This window comes from Leptinotarsa decemlineata, unplaced genomic scaffold (genome assembly GCF_025532065.1).
Source record: "Leptinotarsa decemlineata unplaced genomic scaffold, Ldec_3_MD MMD2_tig00026328_RagTag_RagTag, whole genome shotgun sequence".
Taxonomy (NCBI): domain Eukaryota; kingdom Metazoa; phylum Arthropoda; class Insecta; order Coleoptera; family Chrysomelidae; genus Leptinotarsa; species Leptinotarsa decemlineata.
Window position 1 is genome coordinate 5,957,602 of NW_027412688.1, and position 24,867 is coordinate 5,982,468.

General features: G+C 33.7%; 1 protein-coding gene across 2 annotated transcripts in view; it reads right to left on the reverse strand.

Moving 5' to 3' along the window:
• Window positions 1-24,867, reverse strand: part of Picot (putative inorganic phosphate cotransporter protein picot) — a 92,872-nt gene that overhangs the window by 13,836 nt on the left and 54,169 nt on the right. The window contains exon 1 of one of the 2 annotated variants that reach the window (XM_023163474.2): window positions 15,452-16,026. The exons of the other annotated variant lie outside the window; for it this stretch is intronic. Within the exon in view, the coding sequence (XP_023019242.1) occupies window positions 15,452-15,545 (94 nt within the window). The 5' untranslated portion in view covers window positions 15,546-16,026. Of the gene's footprint in view, window positions 1-15,451; window positions 16,027-24,867 lie in introns of those variants that run through there. 2 annotated transcript variants of the gene reach the window in all.

Consider the following 24,867-nt stretch of genomic DNA (forward strand, 5'->3'; position numbering starts at 1 on the left):
TAGCATCACTGACGATACCTGGGGATTGGCCGAAACATAGCTGTCTGGTGTTGGATCGCAAATATTTTAGTTTTGGTTTTTGGTTTTGACTTTTAGTTGTGGAGTGAATAAGTCAAGAATCTCTTTCAATTTGGACTTGAAATAAATCAAACTTGATAGTAGGTATTTTTTTCTTTCAATTGTATCTTCCACAAATTCCTTCATTCGAAGCTATTGTCAAATGTTACGTACGGCAAGAATGTGAGTTAAGATACAAGAATCATAAACAGATTCATATTTAAAATCGGGCAATTTGTTTAAATTAGTCGATTGCTATTGTCGGTTTCGTATATAAATAGCTGATATGTTTGATTATTTGGCACTTTTAACCATCAAGGTTATATTAGTTGCGGTTTAGTGTCATGACTTAAGTAGATGGAAAATTATTGATTATGAATACGGAACACTGTGAAAATGTATCAATTCTTAATGTTCATTTTCATTCAGACAAAACTAATATTTCATATATTTATCAATGATTTGTTATTACGGTTAACTTTACAATTAGTTGAACAGTTGACTATATCAATCTTTCGTCACTATCGAGATTAAATTTTATGGCAGGATCACATAGACACAAATAATGGTAGGTTTTGCAAAACCCTTTGATGAGGAAAATATGATATCTACATGTACTACTGAATGAAGCTACTGGCTGGCTTTTTATTTGGTTTAATAGATTACGAAAAATAATTTGTGTCTGAAGATTTTCGAGGATCTGCCCTGTTAGAAAAGCTTGAGTTTTGTTATGAAAATACTGTGATAATTAATGAGAGAATATCAAAGAGCAAAGTTATAATAATTCCAATTAAATTTTAGGTATGTTATTTACTAACTGATCAGTCGGACAGTCAGTGGCGTAGCCAGAAATTTCGTTCGGGGGTCCAAAACCAGGATTAAAAAAACTGGGTATTAAATAGAGGGTTTTAAACTTATTTTAACACTTTTCATAATGGAAAAAACTTCATATTTCAAAGAAATAATTTTTAAATCAATAGTTGTTCAATATTTTTATTTCGTTCATGATGAAGCAAAGTCGGTAGACGGGCAGTTCGACGTGGGTGCTTTGCTTACTCAGTCAATCGGCCGATATGTGAGTCGATAGTTCAAGCCCCAGGCTGAACGCTCGATTTTCACTTGTTATCGTCCAACCCGTGTTAGAAAAACACAAGGTAATAAGTAACACCTCGTAAGTCCTTAGCTCGCACAAGTTTCGACTTCTGAGGGTTGTCGTTCGTAGGGGTGCGATAGCTGGTTAACGGAAAAAACATATTTTAAACATATTTTTGATTGTGTTTTATCCAAATAAACATAAATATAGTGTTGTAGTTTGTCCAGAGCTTCAAAATCTTTCAAATAGATAAGTAAGGCAACAGTGTAGAGCATTAGTTAAAATACATTTATAACGTTCAACATTACATGAATGAATTTAACAAAATAATGGTCTAAGTTACAGCACCAATCTCCTATTCCACTTCTGGAAAAACAAACTAACAATAGTATGATAATTTAATGTTTGCAGACATGCTCCATGCTTAATTTATTTTTCAATATGTCTTAAAATTTCGGGGAGTCGGACCCCCGGACCATCCCCCCTTCGCTACGCCACGGCGGGAAGTTATCTAAATTCGACGTGCTTAGGAAAAAGTGTAATGAAATCATGATAGTCTTTTTACACTTCATATTTACACTTAAAAAAATCATTGAAGTTTGGAGCGGTATTAAAACTCCATACCTCTGTTTACGAAGTAATCGTTCTAATTCATAACCCCTTCATCGTTTGGTTCACAGGATGTTTTCATTCAGTACAAAGCAACCGAAACAGTAATAGAGGAATTATCTATAAACTACTGCAACAGGTACCGCTATATATTAGGTTGTTTCAAAAGTTTTGTCCGTTTTTATGAGTCTACTTTAAATTGTAATATCTCCATGGATAGTTACCCAATTTATATCACTTTTGCCGACAGAGGTCGATTAATTCCGTCAGCGTAAAAATTGTGTGCACGCAATTCTAGATAGTCAGCGGAGGCCGTTATCGAAGTGTTTGAAAAGATGGTATAATAGTATAGCAATTTAACAATTTTCAATTGAAGGTAACTCATATTCAAATTGAACTGAGAGCTAACGGCAACAATGTTAAATATTAGAACTAAATTCTTATCGGGGTCATTTTCATATTCATAAATTCATATCGGGGTCTATGCATCGCCGTTGTAAATAATTGAGAAGTAAGATGATTCCATAAAATTTGCCCCCCGTAACAAGATAGCTTCTGCATATCGATAGGATGTACGAGCGAATAGGTGAACCAGTTCGTTAAATACTTTGAAACATCGGTAAACTGATCAACACTTCGCAGGTCTGTTATATTTGCGTCCTTAAAATGCCATAACTAGTCATTCGGTTTCTTCATTATCAAGCGTCCTTATCTGCATAGGCGTAGTGTGTTCTGTTTCTTGTGAAGGTGACTTTGTTTTGTATATATTAAATATATTTTATTAAATTTATTAAATAGATTGTTGTATTTTTTAACTTTAATATATAAGATAGAGTTGGCCGATACTTGTTTTTCAAAATACATTATCATAGATTTTTCATCACATTCACACTTTATTGTGAGATAATTAGTTGACCTAGTCATTAAACTTAGGTATAAATGTTCGTTAAAGTCAGGTATAACTGTCATTAATTAGTTCCTAGAATATTATTAGTTTCTAGGTAGATCGTAATATTTCAAAGAGCATATATAAATCACAATGTATGTAGAATTCAGTTTGTTAGTGAACACGGTTGAAAAAGCTACTGTGCAGCGAAACACGTGTTGCGGATTTGTTAATCTGTTCTAGTGAAAATCTCATAATAAAGTGTTTTTCAAAATACATCAACTTTAAAATAGTTTTTGAGGTAAGTGAACTGACAAATAACTGAATAATATGATTGAAGTTTATTATTTTTATAGTATTAAGATGGATGCCGTAGAAGGTCCAAGTAATGCACAAAGAAAGCGGAAGTTTATGTCGTTAGAAGAAAAACAGATTGTCTGTAGAGTGTACGAAAATTTAAAAAATACACTGCAGGTTTGTTCTGGTTCTACGAAATTCAGGTTCTAGGACGTCAGGATCATGCGCAGTTGATATAGACCGTTCTGGTTTATTGAGGATAATTTCGGACTAATGAATCCTCTGTTCTGGTTTCGACTGCGAAATGATCCTAAACTGTTTTGAACCGTCCCGAATCGTTCTTGCTCTCGAGGCTGAACTGTTCCCGTTGCTGGAAATTTGTTTGGGCTATTTGCTAGGATGTTTTTTTTATTTATTTGATTTGAATAATTGATGAGTGAGGGTAGACAACATTTGAACTGAATATAGGGATACGCTACATAACAAAATGGACATGTATAATAGTATTTTCTCGTCTTCATCTCTTCATATATACGATAGGTGGCACAGTGGTCTCCTCAAAAGCGCCCTGGTTTGAACAAGTGTCCGAGACTATTTCGGACTGTTTGAGATTTTTTGCTTGTACGCACCATGTCTTGCGCAGTTTCCAAACAGTTTCGGATGTTATAACCAGAACAAACCTTGCGTACAGTGGAAGCTGGAAGCTGTAGCCCAGTGTTCATTTTTAACGGGAATATCCGTGTCGACAATTGAACGCATTGTACGTGAAAAAAAGGTGACTGGGATTGTGCAAGCTTCAAAAGTACATTGTCGTGGTAGAAAAAAATTGAATTGGAAGTACCAGAAAAATTTTGTATGCTATACCATTCATTCTTTCTTTTTTAAGAATAAAGCGCCAACCCTCGAATCCATTAGGACAAAGGTAATGAATAATGAACTCATTCCAAAAATGAGCAAAGAGAAGTTAAGGAAAATAATGAAAGAAGATTTAAAATTTATATATGCCAAACGATCCCGTAAATCTGTCTTAATAGAAAGAGAAGATATGGTCTCATGGCGACGGAGATATCTTCACTCTATTAGAGACATGTGTTCTGCTCACAAAAAGATTTATTATCTGGACAAAACGTGGGTGAATGCTGGTCAAACAGTATCTAAGATCTGGCAAGATACTACTGTAACTAGTTATCGTCGAACATTTGTGGACGGTTTATCAACAGGGTTACGCGGACCAACGGGTAAAGGGCAACGACTAATTGTCGTAGCGAGAGTGGCTTTTTAGACGATAGTGGGAGATTATCACGAAGACATGGACGCCCAACGCTTTGAAGGATGGTTTGAATCCCTTCTTTCACGAGTCGAGCCAATTTCGATAATAGTAATGAATAACGCTTCTTATCACAGCCGATTAGTAGAACAGCTGCCAACTATGACCACCAGAAAAGCAGACATGCAGAGTTGGTTAGGACAAAAAGGAATTTCATTTTCTGAGGACATGGTTAAGGACGAGCTTATGAGTGTCATTAAACAGCATCGTGACAGATATCGCCAGCATGTGGTGGATACAATACGTGCTGAAGGCGTCACCATTTTGAGACTTCCTCCTTACCATTGCGAGTTAAACCCGATATAATTAATCTGGGCTCAAATTAAGGGTTATGTAGCTCGTGAGAACGTTTATTAGAACTAATGGAACGGATACGGAAAGAAGATTGGGCTAATGCTGTAATGCTGCTAAGAAAAAATGTGGAGATTGGACGGGATGGTAGACACTGTTTTTGACCAAATAATAATAGATTAAATAAAGTGTGCCTGGGGATTTCTCTTCGGACGAGTCAATGGATTCTGAAACTTCATAAAATTGTTATAGTATATCACTGTCAAATGTCTGGTTAATTTTTCGGGCTGTTTCGGCAGCGCTTGGTTCAATTTGAATTCGTAGAGAAAAATTGACGAAAATCGCTCAAAGACTTTACATGTTTATAAGCTGAAAACAGGCAAAAAATTATGATTTGGAATAAAATGAACAGCGTGAATGTGTTGAGTGTAAAATTCTCTATCAATCAATATACACCACAACACAGTAGAATAAATATTTATTGAGATATGGAGCTACAAAAACACACAACATTAAAACGGATAAAAATGTTGAATTTACCTAATAATCGGGATGGCTCGCAATTCAAATTTATCTCCTAAGCTTGTAATTTAAGTTTGTAATTTATTTATGCTCAACGGTTCTGAAAGTGGCGAAACAATAGGTCGATTATTATTTATTTATTTATTTACTTATTTGACACTTTGGTACATTGAGTACATGTGCTAAGTCCTAATTAAAAAACTAAATAAAACTACAGAAGTTGAACAATACAAAAACAATAAATATGGTTCACGTCCACAAACTTTCACAACATAGAAGTATTATATAAAAAATCGGAGAAGCTCTAGCAAATACTCTCAAAATGTCATGAAAAAGTGTCGTGCAAGAATTCCTCAAGACTGTAGTAACACTTCTGTAAGAGAAGTTTCTTCACCTCAATTTTAAAAAGTTTATCTGACACGATTTTCCTAATAGATGCCGGCAAGTTATTATAACAGTTTGTTGTATTAAATAGTGTGGAGCATCTAAAGTGAGCCGTTTTGTGTGAGGGGGTTCTTAACAGTTTCCCATGACGGGTGTCTCTACCATGTATATCCGCGTTTGTGACAAATTCAGTTATATTGTTACGGGCAAAAGTGACACACTTCAAGATAAATAAAGAAGGTGCCGTCAATAGGCCCTCTCTTAAGAAAATTGGTCTACAACTATCTTGAAAATCTATATTAAAAATTAGTCTCAGCAATCTTTTCTGAGCAACAAAAACTCGTGGAAATTCCCTTGCACATCCCCAAGAAATGATATTAAAGCTGATGTGAGAATAAGCCATAGAAAAGTAGACATTCATCAATCCAGAATTATCTAGAGTGTTTTTCAATTGTTTGATTGAGTAATATGCGGAATTGAGTTTATTGCAGACCTTCTGAATATGACCGCTCCAGGTCAAATTTTCGTCCAAAGACGTTCCTAAAAACAAGACTTCGCTGGAAGATCGAATACCATTTATTGTGGAAGAGTCACTGCTGAAATTTTTCCTAATAAATGATTTCATTGAAACAGATTTAGATTTATTCAGAATAAGTTTGTTGCGTTGACACCAAGCACTGAATTTATCTATTATTTTATTTATTTTGTCTGACAACTCAACTTCGTTTTTGTCGGCCACAGTAATTGCAGTGTCATCCGCAAACATGGTTATGTGACACTCAGAAAAGAATTCAGACAGGTCATTTATGAAATTGAGGAACAACAATGGTTCCAGGACAGAACCTTGAGGCACTCCTAGTTTTACATCTTTGGGACTTGATAAAATTCCATTGCAGCTAACTATTAGACTACGGTTTTCCATATACGATTTCACCCAGTTCAATAGATTATTTGGGAAACCTAGGCCTGCAAGTTTAATTATGAGAAATTCGGAAGAAATGGTATCAAATGCTTTTGACAAATCGAAAAAAAGTGTTACAACTAGTTTATTCGAGTCAACCTGTGTATAAATGAAATTTAATAAATGGTATGAAGCTGGTTCAATTGATTTGTTCTTCCTGAAGCCATATTGGTTATTACTAAAAAGATTATTTTGATCCATGTAATTCAGAATTCTGTTACTAACAACTTTCTCAAACAGTTTAGAGAGGGAACAAAGTAAAGATATCTGTCTGTAGTTGTCTACCTCAGTTTTGTCGCCTTTTTTATATAGAGGAAATATGAGAGCCGTTTTAAATACATTTGGAAAACAACCTACAAAAAATGACTGATTCATCAAAAACAATAGTGGCTCGATTATAAGGTCTACAATTTTTTTCACAGTAACTATTGAGATACCATCAGTACGCTCAGAGTTTTTATTTGCCATTGTTTCCAGAGTACCTAGAATTTCTGTCTTTGTGAATGTTCTGGTTCAACCACCTTTGATAATATTTACCGCAGCCCTAGACAAAACGTGGAGTATCAAAACTGCATATACAAAAATCAAATCACCTTTCAACAACTAAATCTCCAATACTCTTTAAAAAAATGCAATATCCCCATTTATTGAAAAAACATGAACACTGTTTCTTTCTATACAATACGAATGTTACCAACCTTTATTAATTCGGGTCAGTTAATTCTATATTGGGATAATCATCGTAAGCAAATTATACTATTTTCGGCAACCTCGTGAGACATCGTTACTCAATGACAATTTATTTGCACTTGTAACTTTGAAGGAGCATTTTATTTTTGAAATGTCTATTTTTATAACGATTTTTTCACCCGACTGCCTACGTTCTGTGTTTTTTACCTTTGAGTTATTTAGTGCGTCGATTAGATACGTCACCGACGATTCTTATATGAAAAATCCCGATGATGATGATGAAAAGCGTCTTCAGATCTGAAGGGTTTCAACTCTCCCCACATTCAGAAAATCCTTACAACATTATTAAAATTCTTACAAAGTACAAAAATATCCTTCAATTCGATTTACGATAAATAATAACAATTTGAATTGGCTTGCAATATTTAATTTTTTCAGATGACACAATAACTGAATCAGTCGTTTTTAATAATAACAATACTATCAATATTCGCCTGTATTTCTCACATATATTGTACACTTCATATTTGTGACCATGAGCTAAAAAAACAGGAGAAAAGGGCGGAGTTCCTTTTATCATATACTTTGACAGTGGATGACAGTCCAAACCTAGAGATACTTCGGACAGAGCGGGCAGAGGAGGGAAATGAGAAAGAGAAGAGAAAGAGAGGAGAGCGGACAGAGAAGAGAGTGTAGAGAGAAAAAGAAGATGAAGGCGAGTAGAGAAAGAGAAGAGAGAGAGAGTAAAGAAAGAGAAAACAGAATAAAGAGAGAAAAGAGAAGGCAGAGAATCGAGAGAGAAAAGAGAAGACAGAGAATCGAGAGAAAGTATAGAAAGAGACAGAGAGAAGAGAGAGAGAGAGAATAGAAAGAGACAGAGAGACGAGAGAAAGTATAGAAAGAGACAGAGAGAAGAGAGAGAGTATAGAAAGAGACAGAGAGAAGAGAGAGAGTATAGAAAGAGAGAGAAGAGAGTATAGAAATGGACAGAGAGAAGATAGGAGTCCGTCTTCTCATACAAAAACTGAGAATATTGGTAGCAAGTACTACTAATCACCTTTTCTTCATTCAACCATATCTTCACTTCTTTTTGAATAAGCATTGATGTTAAAATTTGACTTTATATATAGGATTGGAACCTAGCATTATAAGTGAGGGATATTCGAAATTCTCGACATCAGTACATGACAGATGACTTCTGAAGTTGAAAAGTGTAGAATGAGATCTATAAACAGCGGTCCCATTTTAAATAGCTCGTTATTTACTCTCTTATGTAATAATAACAGGATGAAAACAGGTACATAAGAGGTATCATAACAGGTAGTAATCAATATTAGGAAGAATAACAAAAAAAGACTGAGTTATACTGATGATGCTAACATGGTTGGCGAAACGTGCGACGCGAAACAGTTTTAGTTCTGGTGTGGGAATGTTGTAGGTTCAATACTGAGTTACTTACTTTCCTCATTTTTTTATAAGAGGAGCAAATAAGGGAAATATAACCGGTTTTGGAAAACTCATTCGCTATACATATCGACTGTCTTTCGTATTACAATTAATCCTCATTACATTAATGACATTGTTCCTGACATTTATTTTTTATTTGTCGAGCGGATATCCGATTTCAGGACAGAATAATAGGTATCTTATTCAATGTCAATATTCATGATTGCCTTGAAATGCATTGATGTTGATATTCAGGGTGTTTTGTGATTGAACTACAGAACAATTATCACACTAACGATGAACAATCAAGATTTTTTTTCAATTTTTCCCCAAGAGTTACGTTTTGCTTGACCGCTCACTTTTTGGATTAAGGAGGTAAGTATTAGTTGAATTAAAAAAGAGTGACTGATAAGAATACTTATCTACGAGGATTAGTGCTATTTTTATTGTTTTAAAATTTAGAGAAGAACTAGAAAATGACATCAGAATATGATAACGAAACCGTGAAATCATTGATGAGCAAAACTCCAACGAAATGAAAATTTAGATGTAGTGAGAAATGTTTTGACTTGGATGAATCATTTATTGCTCAATATGTAAACACCTTATCTTTCATAGTATACTACAAACGAAATCATTATACGAGTAGTCTAGGTAAAATTATGAAATGTAAATTTCCGATTTTTAATTTAGTATTTTTCAGTTCAAATGGAATTACTTTGTTGTCATTATATTAGAAATAATTTTTCAAGTAATCTGGGGTAACAAACATTAAAAATTATAATAAGTTGCTATGGTACAAATGTATCTGAAGACTGCATTATTATTAACCCTTTCAGACCCGGCGTCCATTATAATGGACATACATTTCATTATTTATAATAAGGACAGACAATAATTTATTTAATTGTCTGAAGGCTCGACTACGCCACTGTATCCTTTATTAGTCTAAATTAAGCAAGCAGCACCATCTATGAATGTTTGTGTGAAATATATGATGATTATAATACGACAGTTATCATGGCGGGAACATCACGCTCCGCCAAAGGTAAGTAAAATTCGATTTTTTGGCGCTTTTTTAAATTTTTTCTCCCAAAAACGTTCCATAGAGATAGATGAATGTGTATAAAATAGGTTTTGATGATTTCCGAGTGTCCAGCTATAGAATAGACATTATTAGAGCTGTATACGTGTTATTGTCCATTAGAATGGACATCTGGTCTAAAGTACAATATTTTTTCAGCTTTCTTTGACCCTGAAAATCCAAAGGATGCGGATATATTATTATTACTTTTAGATGATGACGATCTGGAAAAGGAATCTGAGAAGGTTTTGAGCTCTTTAGGTCAGTTTTCCGACACCGAAGCTGACAGTGACCAGGAAATTGAAACAACGTTCAATGACATACCAGCTATTTCAAGGGTGGTAGGAAGAGATATTGAGCTTATACCCGAGACAATTGCGTTACCAGAAAAAGAACAGAACGAGAGCAGCAAAGAAATGAAAGTTACCAAGAAATTGGATATAAACTGGAAGAAAGGATCTTTTCTAAAGTACAAATTTATAACAGGAAACATAGGAACAGAAAATAATGACAATTCTGAAAACAATTTCGTTTCAGTAGTACACCACCAAGCCAAGATAATATTTTTACAAAAAAAGACAGAGGATACAGTGAAGAGGTCGTAAGTGAAGATGGCATAGTTTTATGTAAATGGCTGGATAATAGGTCTGTGGTCATGGGATCTAATTTTGTAGGCAAGGGAGATGAAGATAAGGTAAAACGTTGGGATAAAGCGGGGAAGACTTATGTAGAAATACAGCGTCCAGATGGTTAGTCATTATCGAATTTTTATAAAGTCTAGAAAATGGACTCTACGCATGATATTTCATGCAGTAGATTTAGTTTGCACTAACAGCTGGTTAGAGTATAAAAAAGACGCTCAAGCTATGGGTGTAGCCAAAAATGAAATAATGGATTCCTTACACTTCAAAATGCGGATAGCAGAGTGTTTGATGAGGCAGAATCGTCCTGTAAATCTGAAAAGAAAAGTTGGGCGACCTTCTTCCAGTCCACCAGTTTTCCATGTCCTACCCAAAAAGGCAAATACTGAAGTGAGGCCCCTACGCGAAATTCAGACAGACCACAAGGATCATATGCCAGAAATGGACCAAAATAAAGAAGCAATAAGATGCAAATATCCTGGTTGTAAAGGGAAAACTCATGTTTACTGTATCAAATGTAAAATTCATCTCTGTTTTGTCAAAGATAGAAATTGTTTCAGAAATAATCACCAATAAACTATTCAATCCAATGATATCCGTATTTAGTATTGGGTCTACATGTCCATTATAATGGACATGGTTTTTTTTTTGAAAAAATGTAAAATAAAAATAAAAAAGTGAATAAACACCCTTATGGATCATTATTCTGTTGGAAAACCCCTAAAAATAATTTTTTTGAACTGAAACCAAAATTCGGGTCTGAAAGGGTTAAAACATCAAAATTGAAAATATTCGTGAATCCAACGATATGCAAACATATACACTGTCTGTTCAAAAAATAAGGTGAATTTTCATTTTTTTCAAAAAATATTTATTTATTCATCAATTTCAATCTTGACCCTCAAATATAATGTTGTGCCAGCGTTTTTTTCCAATCCTCGAAGGAGTGCTGATATTCACTTTTTGGTATATCCTTGAGCTTTCTCAGTGATTCGATTTTCATATCCTCAATCGTCGCGAAACGCCGTCCTTTCATGGGTCTCTTCAATCTTGGGAGCAGGAAAAAGTCGCAGGGGGGGAAATCTGGTGAATACGGTGGCTGAAGCATGATTACGGTATTGGCACAGTATTTTGTATACAGTAATTTCATAAAGGCTGATTTGTGGTTTGAAGTTTCCTACGCGCAGACCCACGCGTCGATGTCTTAGGTCTGCGCAAACGACGAGTTTAAGACAGGCATGCAATCAAAGCGTTTAAACACTGCTCAACATAACAAATATTCATATAAACTGCTCAAAAAAATACAGTCGATGAAAACCATGTTGGGCACCTAAGAAAATTGAACAAATGATAATTTTGCATTTGTGTAATATTCAAGTAACCCAGATCATTTCGACAATGATGAACTATGTTTCAAGTAGATTTTAAAAATTCATGGAATCGGCAGATGTTCATATTCGAATGTGACAAAATATATTTTCATTTCAACAAGAAAAAAGACAAGATGAAGAACGAGTTTTGTTATTCATGAACCATGGTATTGTGCAAGAGCTCTCTAGGAGAAATAACGAGTCCCTGTGTGTATACATTCTTGATAGCATGGTCTGCACTGATGAGGAACACTTCAAAACGGTTCGCAGTTGGTTCCTTGTTCGAATCAGGCGAAGTCCCACTATTTGTCCTAGAGAGCTCTTGCAAAGTTGTTTCTTCAAAGTGAAAATCTTTGCAATTATGTCTGAGGCGACTTGGATTCCGAAAGGTTAACAGTCGTAAAGTATTTTTGATAGTCAAATTTACATTATATAAGAAGTTGCTGACTAATAGGACATGTTTCATTTAGAATAACTGTTTTTAATCTACGCAGCAACTTTTCGGGGTTGATTAGACATCTAGACTTGTATAGATTCAAATATCAACATTTGTCAATATATGTCGAGTTATTAGCTCAAGAAGTAGTTGTTTTCTGTCGGAAAACATATATAATGGTATAGTCAAAATGCATTTGGACTTATCAGTGAATTTATTATCAATTTTTACTTGGATAAAAGCTGGAAGCAGCAAAACAACCTATTATCTTACAGTGTAAATAATTCATAACTTCCGACTCCGAAAACTCTCACATACATTTATAGTTAGTACATACATACAAAAAAATATTTTTGTATGATTGAACACTACATACTTAATTACTTTTTTACTTCTTCAAGTCCTGAATAGTAACTACATAATTCAGAAAGAATAGGCTCTACAGATTCCTTAATCTTGAGTGATGAATTCGATTAGGAATATTTTTAATAATTGGTCCTTGATATAATCGAATCGGCAAACTCGTCCGCCATCTTGAATTCTCCAATCAATAAATGAATATGCTATATTTGGCCCCAAAAATCACTACAAAGAAATTTCGCATGGATTCGTACCATGGTTCATGAATAACAAAACACGTTCTTTATCTTGTCTTTTTTCTTGTTGAAATGAAAATATATTTTGTCACATTCGAATATGAACATCTGCCGATTCCATGAATTTTTAAAATCTACTTGAAACTTAGTTCATCATTGCCCAAATGATCTGGATTACTTCAATATTACACAAATGCAAAATTATCATTTGTACAATTTTCTCAGGTGCCCAACATGGTTTTCATAGACTGTTTTTTTTGAGCAGTTTATATGAATAGTTGTTATGTTAAGCAGTGTATACACGCTTTGGTTGAGATTGTAGTAGGGAGAAATGTCATTAGTGTCAAATACGTCATCATTATAAAAAATGAAACTCCTGGACACCGACATCAAAGGGACCGACGCTGAGTGAAACTACTGTATACAGAAATACTGTGGTATTCGTTTTGGCCAAAAACTCACAAACAAGTAATAACGAGTGTGCAGGTACATTATCGTGATGTAAAAGCTAATACTTCTCATTGACCGTACGACCATGTGGCAAGAAATCCTAATGCATGCACTACTCCACGGTGATTGAAGAAAACAGTGACCAAAATCTTGACATTCGTTGACATAACCATATCCTCATGATTCGTCACAAGTTTTGACCCTTTCCAGCAAATCTGGATAGCCGTCATTCCATAATTCCTTAGCGATGCTCATGCGACAGTTTTTATGATAAAAATTCAGCTATTTTGGAACAAACTTCGCTGCCACACGTTTCATGTCCAAAATTTACGAAAATATTGCTTGGCCCTCGAGCTACATTTCTAGTACTTCAGAGTTAAAAAATACAATTATATAATACTATGTATTTATTTACAGAATGTATTATTGTCTATTTTTTGTCAGAGCATGAAAATGACCTACAACACTGGCCTTGTTAGTCCGGCCCGTGCTCACGCTGTCACATTAATGAAGGGTAATATATCTCGGCTAATAACTTAACACACCATTCATCAATTCTAAAGCGGTACGAAGTTTGCCAGGTCAGCTAGTAGGTATAGTCGAAGTAACTGGTATTGTGAATACTTAGTGTCGGCGTTCTCAACAGCCAAAAAAACCAATACAGAGAAATGAAGCCGCTGCCAACTAGTCCACGTGGACTGAAGAATTGGCGGTTCGTATTGGATGATTTTTACTAACCGAGTGATATGATTGGCTGAAGAATAATAAAATTAAATTTGAAGTCGTGTTACGGTGAAGAATAGAATGCGAGCCGTCATGTTGTCAATGTTCAGTTCAAGAACTAATCGCGATTTGAGTGTTGAAATTCGATATTGGTGAAGTTATAATTACTTAAAATTGTTGTTATCTGTTCAAAATGTGGCGTCCTTGGACAAGTACTAATTGTAATAACGAGTGTGATAACGCAGACTTTTTCCTGTGTAAGTAGTTATTCCAATAGCGATGGTGAATAATGCGAAAAAGAGATACCAGTGAATAAGATTCGGATGCATTTCAATATTGAAACACAGCTATTATGTTTCAACGTATATAAGTATCTCAAGTTTAGTTTCGAGGGAAACAAACTATTACAAGCAACATCCGATTTGACCAAAATTCCTTTCTCAACTGTACGTAAAATGGTCAAAAACAAATCTTATGAACGCAAGACGCGATGTGATACGGGATTACCAAAACCTTTAAATGTTCATCTAATAAATTCATTGAAAAAAACAATATACGACTGTTACAAAAGCAATGAGATTCCTACAATTGAAATTATAAGGAAGAAATTGAATACTTCCGCCCATAACGTGAGCTACTGTGACAAAACTCTTCAGAATTGGATAAAAGAAACTAGGATTTTGATTTAAAATAATAAACAAACGTCAAGCAGTTATGGAAAGCAGAAGAATAGTGGAATTGCGTAACAAATACTTAGAACAAATAACTAAATATGTCGTGACACTCACGACATAGTTACGAAAGGGTTGGTTCTAGAATTTGTACGCCTAACATGCCTGCAAACAAAGGATCGCGACTAATCATTGTGCATTGCGGAGGAAGTAAATGATGGTTTCTGAATTCTTTTGAAATTATGTGGAATAAAACTTGAGGACTACAATAATGACTATCATAAGAACGTGGAAGTTAATATTTTTGAGGAATGGTTTGAAAACACATTGATCCCAAATTTGGATACGAATAGTGTATGTAATAGTTCTTGACAACGCTTCCTATCATTCGCGATAGCTCATCAAAGTACCGAATGAAAATTCGAGGAAAGATGAAATGCAAAGTTTTTTAATGGATATCAATTTGTATTTTGAAGATTACTATACCAAAAACCAACTACTTGAAGTTTCACAGACAAACACACTTGAAAAAGTGTATGCCCTTAAGAGTATTGCTGAAAAGTATGGACACACCATACTGAGATTTTCCCCCTATTTTTGTGTTTTCAATCCCATCAAGTTGATTTGGGGAAATAATTTTCCATATAAATGGTGGAAATATATATAGTGGTGTAGGTAATATCAATGGTATAAATTTCACATTAATTATTCATGAAAAAAGAAAGAAAGGCAAAAGCCCTCGCCAATCCCCCCTATTCATTATCCAAAATCGCATCTGAACTAACCTAGGTCGAATACACTAAATTGACTGTTCTTTAAGATTCCTTTGCCGGTACTGTTTGACACGTGCACAGCTCACACGTGCTTATGCAGCAGCTAAGTCAGGAATTCAGTAAAAAGAAAAACTTTCAACTCACCTTGCTTCTTTTTCGCCTCGATGTTTTCCTCTTGAAATACTGTCGCATACCGGGCGTTCGGATAGTAACTCCTGTTATTTACGTTCCCGTTCATTTTCAAGTCTTACAAACCGATATTTAATTAATTACAGGACTATTTTTAATTATCACGCGAAACTTGGTCTCATTTTCGAATATTCAAGTTACTAAATTATAAAAATAAATTACGGAATAAATTATCAATAAGTTAAGTTTAAAATTGTACTTTCAGTCGGTAAATAAGGGTTTCTCTCCTTGCGATTCGGTTCCTTCCCAATTAGAACTTCAGCCTTTTTCTTTTTCTAACAAGTACCGAAGTGAACAGGTAATGGTGTGATAATTTAACAAAAAATTTCATAATCGACCATTCAGCAAAATGTCACTAGACTCCAAATAAAATTAGGTTACGTTTTCTCGTATTTTATAGATGTGTCGCTGTGGCACTTGACTCACACACTAACACTGTTACTTCCTATTTCACTGAATGTTTTTTTTTTCGCAATACTTTATATTTATAAATTAGTTCCCTGACTAATCAACTCGAATTTACCTCCACCACTCCGCGAGCTTATGAACGTTCAAAAACCTAATCTACCCAGGCCGTCGTGCGACATTGCCAAGTTTAATTCGAAGAAATCAGAACATCACATTTTCGGATGTGACGTTATCAATAATGATTTTTCATTAAACGAGGCAAATTTATCCAATGAAGTTTCAAATAAATTATCAATACTGTATCTCGATGTGCGTTTTACTAATGACAGTAATATTCAAAATAAATTGAAAAAAAAAATTCAAGAGAAAAAACTTTCCATCTTCAAATAAAAAATGAGGAATACTCTCGAAGAAAGAAAAAAATAACATCAAAATAAACTCTGCCAAAAATGTGTATATCATAAATAGAAATTTCCCTCAGATACAAACTGGAAGAACAACCCTTTTGAAACAACTAATTTCACATGAACATTGCACTACACAAAAGAAAAAGTACACTTGAATCAACTATATGAACATTGAATCAAACGAAAATCACTTTTTCTCATCCAGTTTGTACTTCAAACAATCGTTATGGAGTTGAAACCGATATTTTTCTTATGCTACACAACGTAATATATGAAAGAGTATTGGTATAAAATTTCACTTACATGGAACACTATCATCCTTAATAGTGTAGTCTCGAAGTTTCGGGTTGAAACCACACCTATTTAAAAAAAGGGTACTTTCTTGCATAAGACTACGACTTTGTGTGTTTAGCTTTCTATTTCTCCATCTTCCAACAAGAAGGTTTTTACCCAATATCCAAGTTAGCACGATCAGAATATGACAATCATATCCCGATGATGCTAACTTAGTCAGCAAAACACTACTCAGACGCAGAATAGAATTTTTATGTTCTGTTATGGGAAAAATTTTTAATAGAGGTTTCAATTTACGCCAAAGGTTCAAATTCAGCCTATCATAATATCATCATTTGTAGCATATATATGAAAATATATTTTGTTCAATTTTTCACTATGAATATAAATGACAACTCACGAACACTCATAGATACTCATATATAATTTTATTACAATTTTCTCAAGCCCAAAGTCTGAAAATTAGCCACTTCCTTGTAAAGCAAACAAAGTGACATTTTTTAATTTCGTCAATTCCCGCATATGGAGTAAATATACTTAGGAGTCAACCTGGAGAACATGTTTTTAAGTTCAAAGAAGATGTAACGATAGTATCATCAGTGAGCTATGACCACATATTCAAAAATATATCTTCAACTACTCAGAGTCATGACTGTTTATCGAACTAATTCACGAATTGGAAGTTTATTAGATATAAATCACATTGGATAGAAAGATTCAAGGTTGAGCTTATTAATTTCTGAGTGAAACTGAGACTAGCTCTAGACTGGCCCTAACCCAATTTCACAGAGTTATCTTCAGTACAAGTGTATACACCTCAATTTTGATCGAAAAGAGAGAGAAATAATTTCAATACCTATTTTGAAAAAATTTATACGATTGACAGATCATGATGTGCGATAACATTTACTTTATTTCTTCAAGAAATAGTTTTTCAGGCACTTTTAGCATTATTTTCCAAAGATGTGCTTCTTATACTTGGACAAATTATTCAATTTTGTAACACATGGTGGTCATCAAGCGAAAGATCTATGCTGAATTCAGCAGTTGAATTTTTTAATAATTATAGATGATTTACGTACATATATTGAATTAATTTTCCATAATTTCAAATCTGTTATTCCGAAACTGCATTCCTTCAAAATGCAAAATAGCTGGAGAGATAGTTGTATGTATGACAAAATAATTTTCTCTTATCAGGGCATTTCTAAAGTATTTATACCAGACAATCCCTTCATTAACGAAGAATTTAGAGACTCTTCTAAAAGTTTGGACGTAGAACTGAAAACATTCAATTAAAAATATCCTAAGTTGAATAAACTAGCTAAAAACGCAGTAGGGATAGCAAAATCCATTTTGAAAAATGATGTCTGTAGAGCCGTGCTGGGAATACACCACTTACTGGCATAGAATTGTTGAATAAAAGATCATTGAGAACAAGTTTACACGTTACACTAAAAAAAAAAGGTCAGCTGGAGGACAGATGTTGTTGTATGAGAACATGTGACTCCACGCTCATTTTCAGTCCGAGAAAACACAATGTATTGAGACGTGACTCAACATTATTAAGCCATAGCTCTACCCCAGAATGTGAATATGTCATATATTATTTTGTAATAAGGTCATAAACAATAAAACAAACCTGTTTCTTTGGATATAAGTCCAAGTGTTGCTGACAGTGATTTAAATGCTTGTGATAAAAGTGATGATGAGACCAATAATCCTATATATGCAATTGATGAATTTATTGATTTGGTTATAACTTGATGTACATTTGTGTATGTATATATGGGTATATTTATGAGTATCGTCTCCATCGCAATAATTTGTAATCTTTATCTATTTGTATATTGACGACCCTAACATATTTTATATGGCAAAAGAGGTAATAAATGAATTGAATTGAATGAATTTATATTACTCGTTCGGACTGAAATATTACAAAGCCCATTAGGTTTAGGAAGTGATTTAGTTATTAAAATTAACAATAATATAAGTCCTCATTCCCAGAATAATACAATAAATTTTTAGGAAAGAAAGTGTTTGGCTTTCTACTACTCCAGATGGAGTAGTGGAAAGCCAAAAACTTTCTTTCCCAAAAATTAATCACTCCTAAAAATATAACCCCTTCAATTCAGATACAATAAATGTACTGAAATGGGAAAGGCTGAAGATCAGTGGGTTGTATAGAAATATGCAACCTCCGTTTTTCATCTTATGTGTTTAGATGAAAAAAAGATAAGTTAAATTGATAGGTTGATAGTCTGAAAGAGTTCTCATTATGCTGGCATTGGCCAAGCTACAGTAGATTGCCAATGAAAAATGTATGATGGTCGATATTGACGACTGAATGAACTAGTGTAAACCCACAAAAGTTGGATAATTGAAATGTAACTCTCCATCTTTTTATTGACGGCGTTTGTTTTAGTCCTGGTAGTTAGTGCGAACTGTTTTCTCATTTGGCAATTCTATTCAACTCCCGTGAAAAATGTTACATATGGCAACGCGACATTAAGTTAATACCGGTGGTGAAACTTTTAACAATCGCGGTGAGCAAAGAGAGATAACCCGTTCTCTTTCTGTACATAGCTTTTATTTGTACTATCTCTCTCGCTGCTGTCGCACTCAATTGTTTGCAAAAGCCGGCAAATTGGTTGGTGATGGAAAAAGGGTAAGGGGAATCGATCTGACGTTAAACGGATTTGCGCAGACGCAAAAGCTGACCGCTATTTGCCGGCGAAAAGCCGGTGCCGCGGGCATGGCTAATTTGACCCTGATTGTACCCCGTTTGTCGGTAAAAATCATGAGACGGAAAGGAGTTCAGCGATTTCTGAGATTTGCACCTCGTGCGGTGCCTCGTCCTTTAATTAGTTCAATATTCTTATCTAGGCGTGATACGGAGTGTTTGCCAAAAGTCGGGAAGGAAAATTAAATAAAAAATTTGGGTCGTCCACATAGGTACTATGAGCATTACAAAACGCACGTGAATTACATACGAGGGACTTACAAAAGTAATTATGAAAAAACTTTGGAGAAAAATCTAGATGCTCGTTGTACATATCTCTTCTTGAGAAATGTACCCAGAACTACAACACTATACTCGACGCGAGTTTCACTATTAACGTCATCGTAACTCTAACCTTTATATTTATATCCAAAGGGTAGATTTTCTCATTCACTCTCAGTCAAAAATCAATGATTTCTCAGCTGGAAATTTCGTTGAAAGTTGCCGATGAGGTCTGTTCAAAAAATAAGGTGATGATCAAATTTCGCGGGCTACTTACATTCTATTAGCCATTTTTAATTTTTTTTACGTTGGTACAATCGTCTCGAACACACATTCACATGAAAACGTTGAGAAAGTGAATAAAATTGTTATGATCAATCGTCGAATCACTATTAGAGAAGTTGCTCGGGATGTCGGTATAGCACTTGCAATTTTTTCGGAAATTTTAGGCATGAAGCGTGTGGTAGCAAAGTTTGTTCCAAACTTGTTAATTATTTATTTATTTATTTATTTATTTATTCTCATACAGGTGTAACCTAATTACATGAGAAAATCGTTGTACAAGTATCATGAATTCATATAGCTGGTATACAATGAAAGAAACTAAAGAGATACCTATGTTATAAGAAAGAGTAAATAACTAATCCAAAAATATAACAGATAAGCTAATGATTGATACTTTTATTATTACATTTTCAAGCCATTGAAAAATTCTTTAGGGGGTCGGACAAAGCTGAGTTCGGACCTTGAGTCGTGGTGACTAATGGAATTTCGAAAAAAGGGGTTGATCTTGTAAATTTAATAGGGTTTTTTCTTTTCATTAAACTACTCAACTGACGACAGTTGAGATAGTTATTATAAATTTTGTAACACATTGCAAATATTATGTACCGCCTTCTATTCTCTAAACTCAAAATTTTAAATGTTTTCCTGAGATCATTAGTTCTCACACAATAATAATCTGGGTAAACTCCATATTTTCTAGAATATAATTGCCGTTGTAGTCTATTTTAAATTTTTTCCAAGTTATTTTTATATATGAAATGATATGGGTGCCAAACGGCTGCACAATATTAGAGTTTGGGTCTCACCGGAGCGTTATATATCCTAATGACTGGAAATTCCTAAAATATTTGCCTCAAAACAAAACCCAAACTCTGTGAACCCTGCGAGACTACTATTTCAATGTGGTTTTTGAACGACAGGGTTGAGTCATATCGTCTCCCAAATCTTTAATATTACTTACCTACTCGTGCCAACCTGATATTTTCCATTTCATATGAATACTCCATTTTTTATCTCTTTCTTGTGCAACTCATCACAACACATTTTGACGTATTAAATGGTAACTTATTTTTCACACTCCATTGGTAAACGTTTTCAATATCCTTTTGCAGCTTACTGCAATCTTGAACACAACCTATTTTTCTATAAAATTCAAGGTCATCTGCAAAGAGTAAACAATTTGAATACTCAATTTCTGCTGGTAGATCATTTTAAAAAATGAAAAGCAGTACAGGCCCAAGATTTGTCCCTTGCACCACTGATTTTGACTGGTACTCATCTGAATAGTTAGTACAGAATTTTACTCTAAATGTTCTCTCGTCTGAGTATGATGCTAAAAATGTCATAGTTCCTTTAGTAGCTCCACATAGACAAAGTTTGTTTATCATGATTTACTTTGTCGAACGCTTTTTGGAAATCAGTATATATCACGTTGATCTGAGTAGAATTTTCCAGACTAAGTACGTTATGACTGAAAGACAAAAGATTTGTGGGAGTTAACTTCTTTGGCAAAAAGCGTTCCTGTTCTTCATTTATTAAATTTTTCACTTTGTGCCACACTTATGCATATATTATCTGTTTTAACAATTTACCAGCAGCAGTAGTTGGCCTGTAATTTACTATAAGTGACATTTTACCAGATTTATGTATAGGAGTTACGAAAGCACGCATTCCATCGTGATGGAAACTTATTTTGTCTCAAAGAAAAATTATATACAGTGCGAGTCTCTAACATGGAACAAATTCACTAAATCAAAGGTGTTGTTTCTTTCGGAAATATGGTCGGGCACGTCGCTGAGTATTTTAAAGTGCCCTTATTTTCATGCAAAAAAATTATACAGTGTGTCTCAAATATGAGATATGATTTCATCGATAATTTTTTTTAATAATTTTTATTAAAGGGTTCAACAAGTTGCACATGCCTGCCAAATTTCAATTTTTTACTCCTTGTCCTTTGAAAGAGATTTAACAAACATTATCTAATTCAAAAAATGGATTCAATTTAATAGTCTTCCTTTAATAAATGCCTAGAATGTCAGGAATACCTGACAGTGACATTGTCAGAACTTCTTCCTAACCCACCATACTTCCCAGATCTCTCGCCAACCGACTACTATCTTTTCAAGTATTCGATAACTTTCTCACCTTCGACAAACAGGACCAGGCAAAAACGGTCTTCATCGACACACAATTTTTATGCTCACGGACCTAATCGACTTGTTCAAATGGGCTTATTTCGATTGAATTGAATATGTGTAGTAGACTCAGTAGACTCAGAAAAACGGTAAATTGTTCATCGCTAATTAATTTTTTTCATTTGTTGCAATTTTATTGATCACAACAATGTGGATGCTATCTCTTATAAATGTCTGTGTGCCTCATTTTAAAACTAGAAGTACAAAAACTTTTTACAGCCGACTGGCCAGAACCAATTTGTACTTCAAGTCACCTATCTTTAGCATTTGCAATAATTTCAATTTAATTTCTAATTTGTGTGATATCAATCATGGAGGATTTTTAATTTTCTGGTATAGTTTTTTTATATTATTTTATTATATTATAATTTTGTTATTTATTTTGTCAAATTGAAACTTTATAATTAATTATAAGGACTAATATTACTTTTTTAACATACTTAATTAATCCTGTAAATGGTTTTTATTTGTTGGGTAATGAAGGCTATTATTATTATTACTGACAAAGCCTATTTTCTCTAATCTTTTCATGTGAAAACTGTCTGGTCGTAGTTGAGCCACATCCACATCATTTATTTCTTCGATAGACCATTTCATTCCAAAGCGACAAAAATAGTAGAATTCAATCATGAAATCATCCCCTAATTAATTGAATGTCAAGCTTATTGACAATTTCTGTGACATTCGAATGTTCTACTGGTCATTTGAGAACAACTGTTTTGAAAAAAATCAATGGAATGAACATATGTAGGATATTCCATTGAAAAACAGAACTTTGATAAGTCATATTACATTTATCGAACATCCTGTGTGTTGGTAATTTTTGTAACATAGCTTCCATAGCTCTGTACAACTATCTCAAATAGAAAAGCCGTTATCGTCCACCTACACACCTGTATATTTTTAGCAGAAATTCATAGCAACAATAAAGCTAATGAAATTTTGTCATGCCAACTTTTCTATGTATCAGAATTGAAGCTTGTACAGATTTTTTTTCTTGTGTCAGAACTACCTGCTTTTTTAGCGATAAATCACAAATCCAAATTGGTGATAAAAGGATTTCCCACATACGTTCGTAAATGAGTATGATCCAAAGTGCAACATTTTATGTGACTCATCAAATAGCACAATGTTGTGCAATCCTCACATTCAAATTAGAACTAGTTATTATGTAATTTTTATGTTATAACAGTAGCGTATACCTAATCTCTATATGGTACTATATCTCTATTTTGTTTAAGTATTATCAACATAATATGTAGACATGTTCAAACAAAACATGTAACTGGGTAATAGGTAGACCCCAAAATTTTATTTTTAGTTTAGTTTAGATTAATAGCTTCATAAGGTACATTATATGAACAGTCCCATAGATTTACATTGTAACAACTTATTTTTTAAACTAAAATTTTAGTGTATATTCCAGCGATAATTATCAAAAATATTTCAGTTTATATTCCGAACACGTGCTAAATTGAATGGTACTATTATATTGAAAAACTTTATGTTTATGATGTATATTCTTCATCATAATGGTTTCATTACCGCTTGATTAATATTTAGAAATTGTCATTTTTTTTTATATAATTTATCGACTCCCTAAACTTTATGAGGTTCAGAACTATCACTTTTGAAATTGTATCAAGCCCTTCTATAAGGCGTATTCATTCATGAACTGTACATATAATATTCTGTGATGCGTGGTGCTGGAGGTTTTTTCGGGTTTTCCTGCAGCTGAAGAAGCAAATGCGCCACTTGAATCAATCAAGTCGCCCCGGAGCGCCAATTAATTTTTGTTGTTGTTTCATAATTTGTTTTATTTTGAATAAAACTGTTTCTTCCAACATAATCGAGGATTTTGTGAAAATTCATTTCAAATTCAAAAATTTTCGAAATATCAATTCCTCTCTTCAACCCATAGAATTTTCCAAAGAAACATTATTATAAATCATGGAATTTTCAATCACTTCCTACCTATTACTCGTATTGACCCCACAAAAATGGGACAGCACTTTTCTGGTGGTACATGATTCATCGCTCCAATTTTTCGATAAAAAATTCAAATCTGTGTATATTCATCAAATTTGGAAATTTTGATATTGTCTAAATTGAGAGGGGTACATTTTTGGGATATATTCATTTTTCTTTCTTTGGAAAATTTCCAAATTTTTTTTGTATAAATATGGAGAAGTAGAAAGCCGGAACCTTTCTTTCCCAAAAATTAATCTCTCCTGAAAATATACTCCTTTCAATTCAAACAAAAATCATATGGCTTTCATCACTAATGTGATTCTAATTGGTGCTGAAGAGGTCGCCATTGAGGATGACAGTGTTCCAGGTGAGTGAAATTACACCTCTTTCATTTACTATATTGTGTTGGAATCCTGTGGATGATATCTGATTCGATCCCATAACGAATGTTTGGTATGCAAACTGAATAGAGTGTTCATATGATAGTAGTTGTTTCTAAAGATTTTTCTTTCGTGTAATTCAATGTTTTTGTACAAAGATGGAGAATTGGAAAGCCAAAACCATTCTTTCCCAAAAATAAATCTGTCCTGAAAATTTACCACTTTCAATTTAAAAGTTGAAATTATTGAGGAAGTTTGAAAGTGCCATTATTCGTTGAAATACAAAGAATTGATTGATGAAGATATAAATATGAAAATTTCTTAGATACTGTTTGATAGATGTTTAACGATATGGTGTACCTACATGTTACCTTTAATTCTCAACTTTTTTTTTACTCAACTTTTATTTCCTTCAAAAACATTT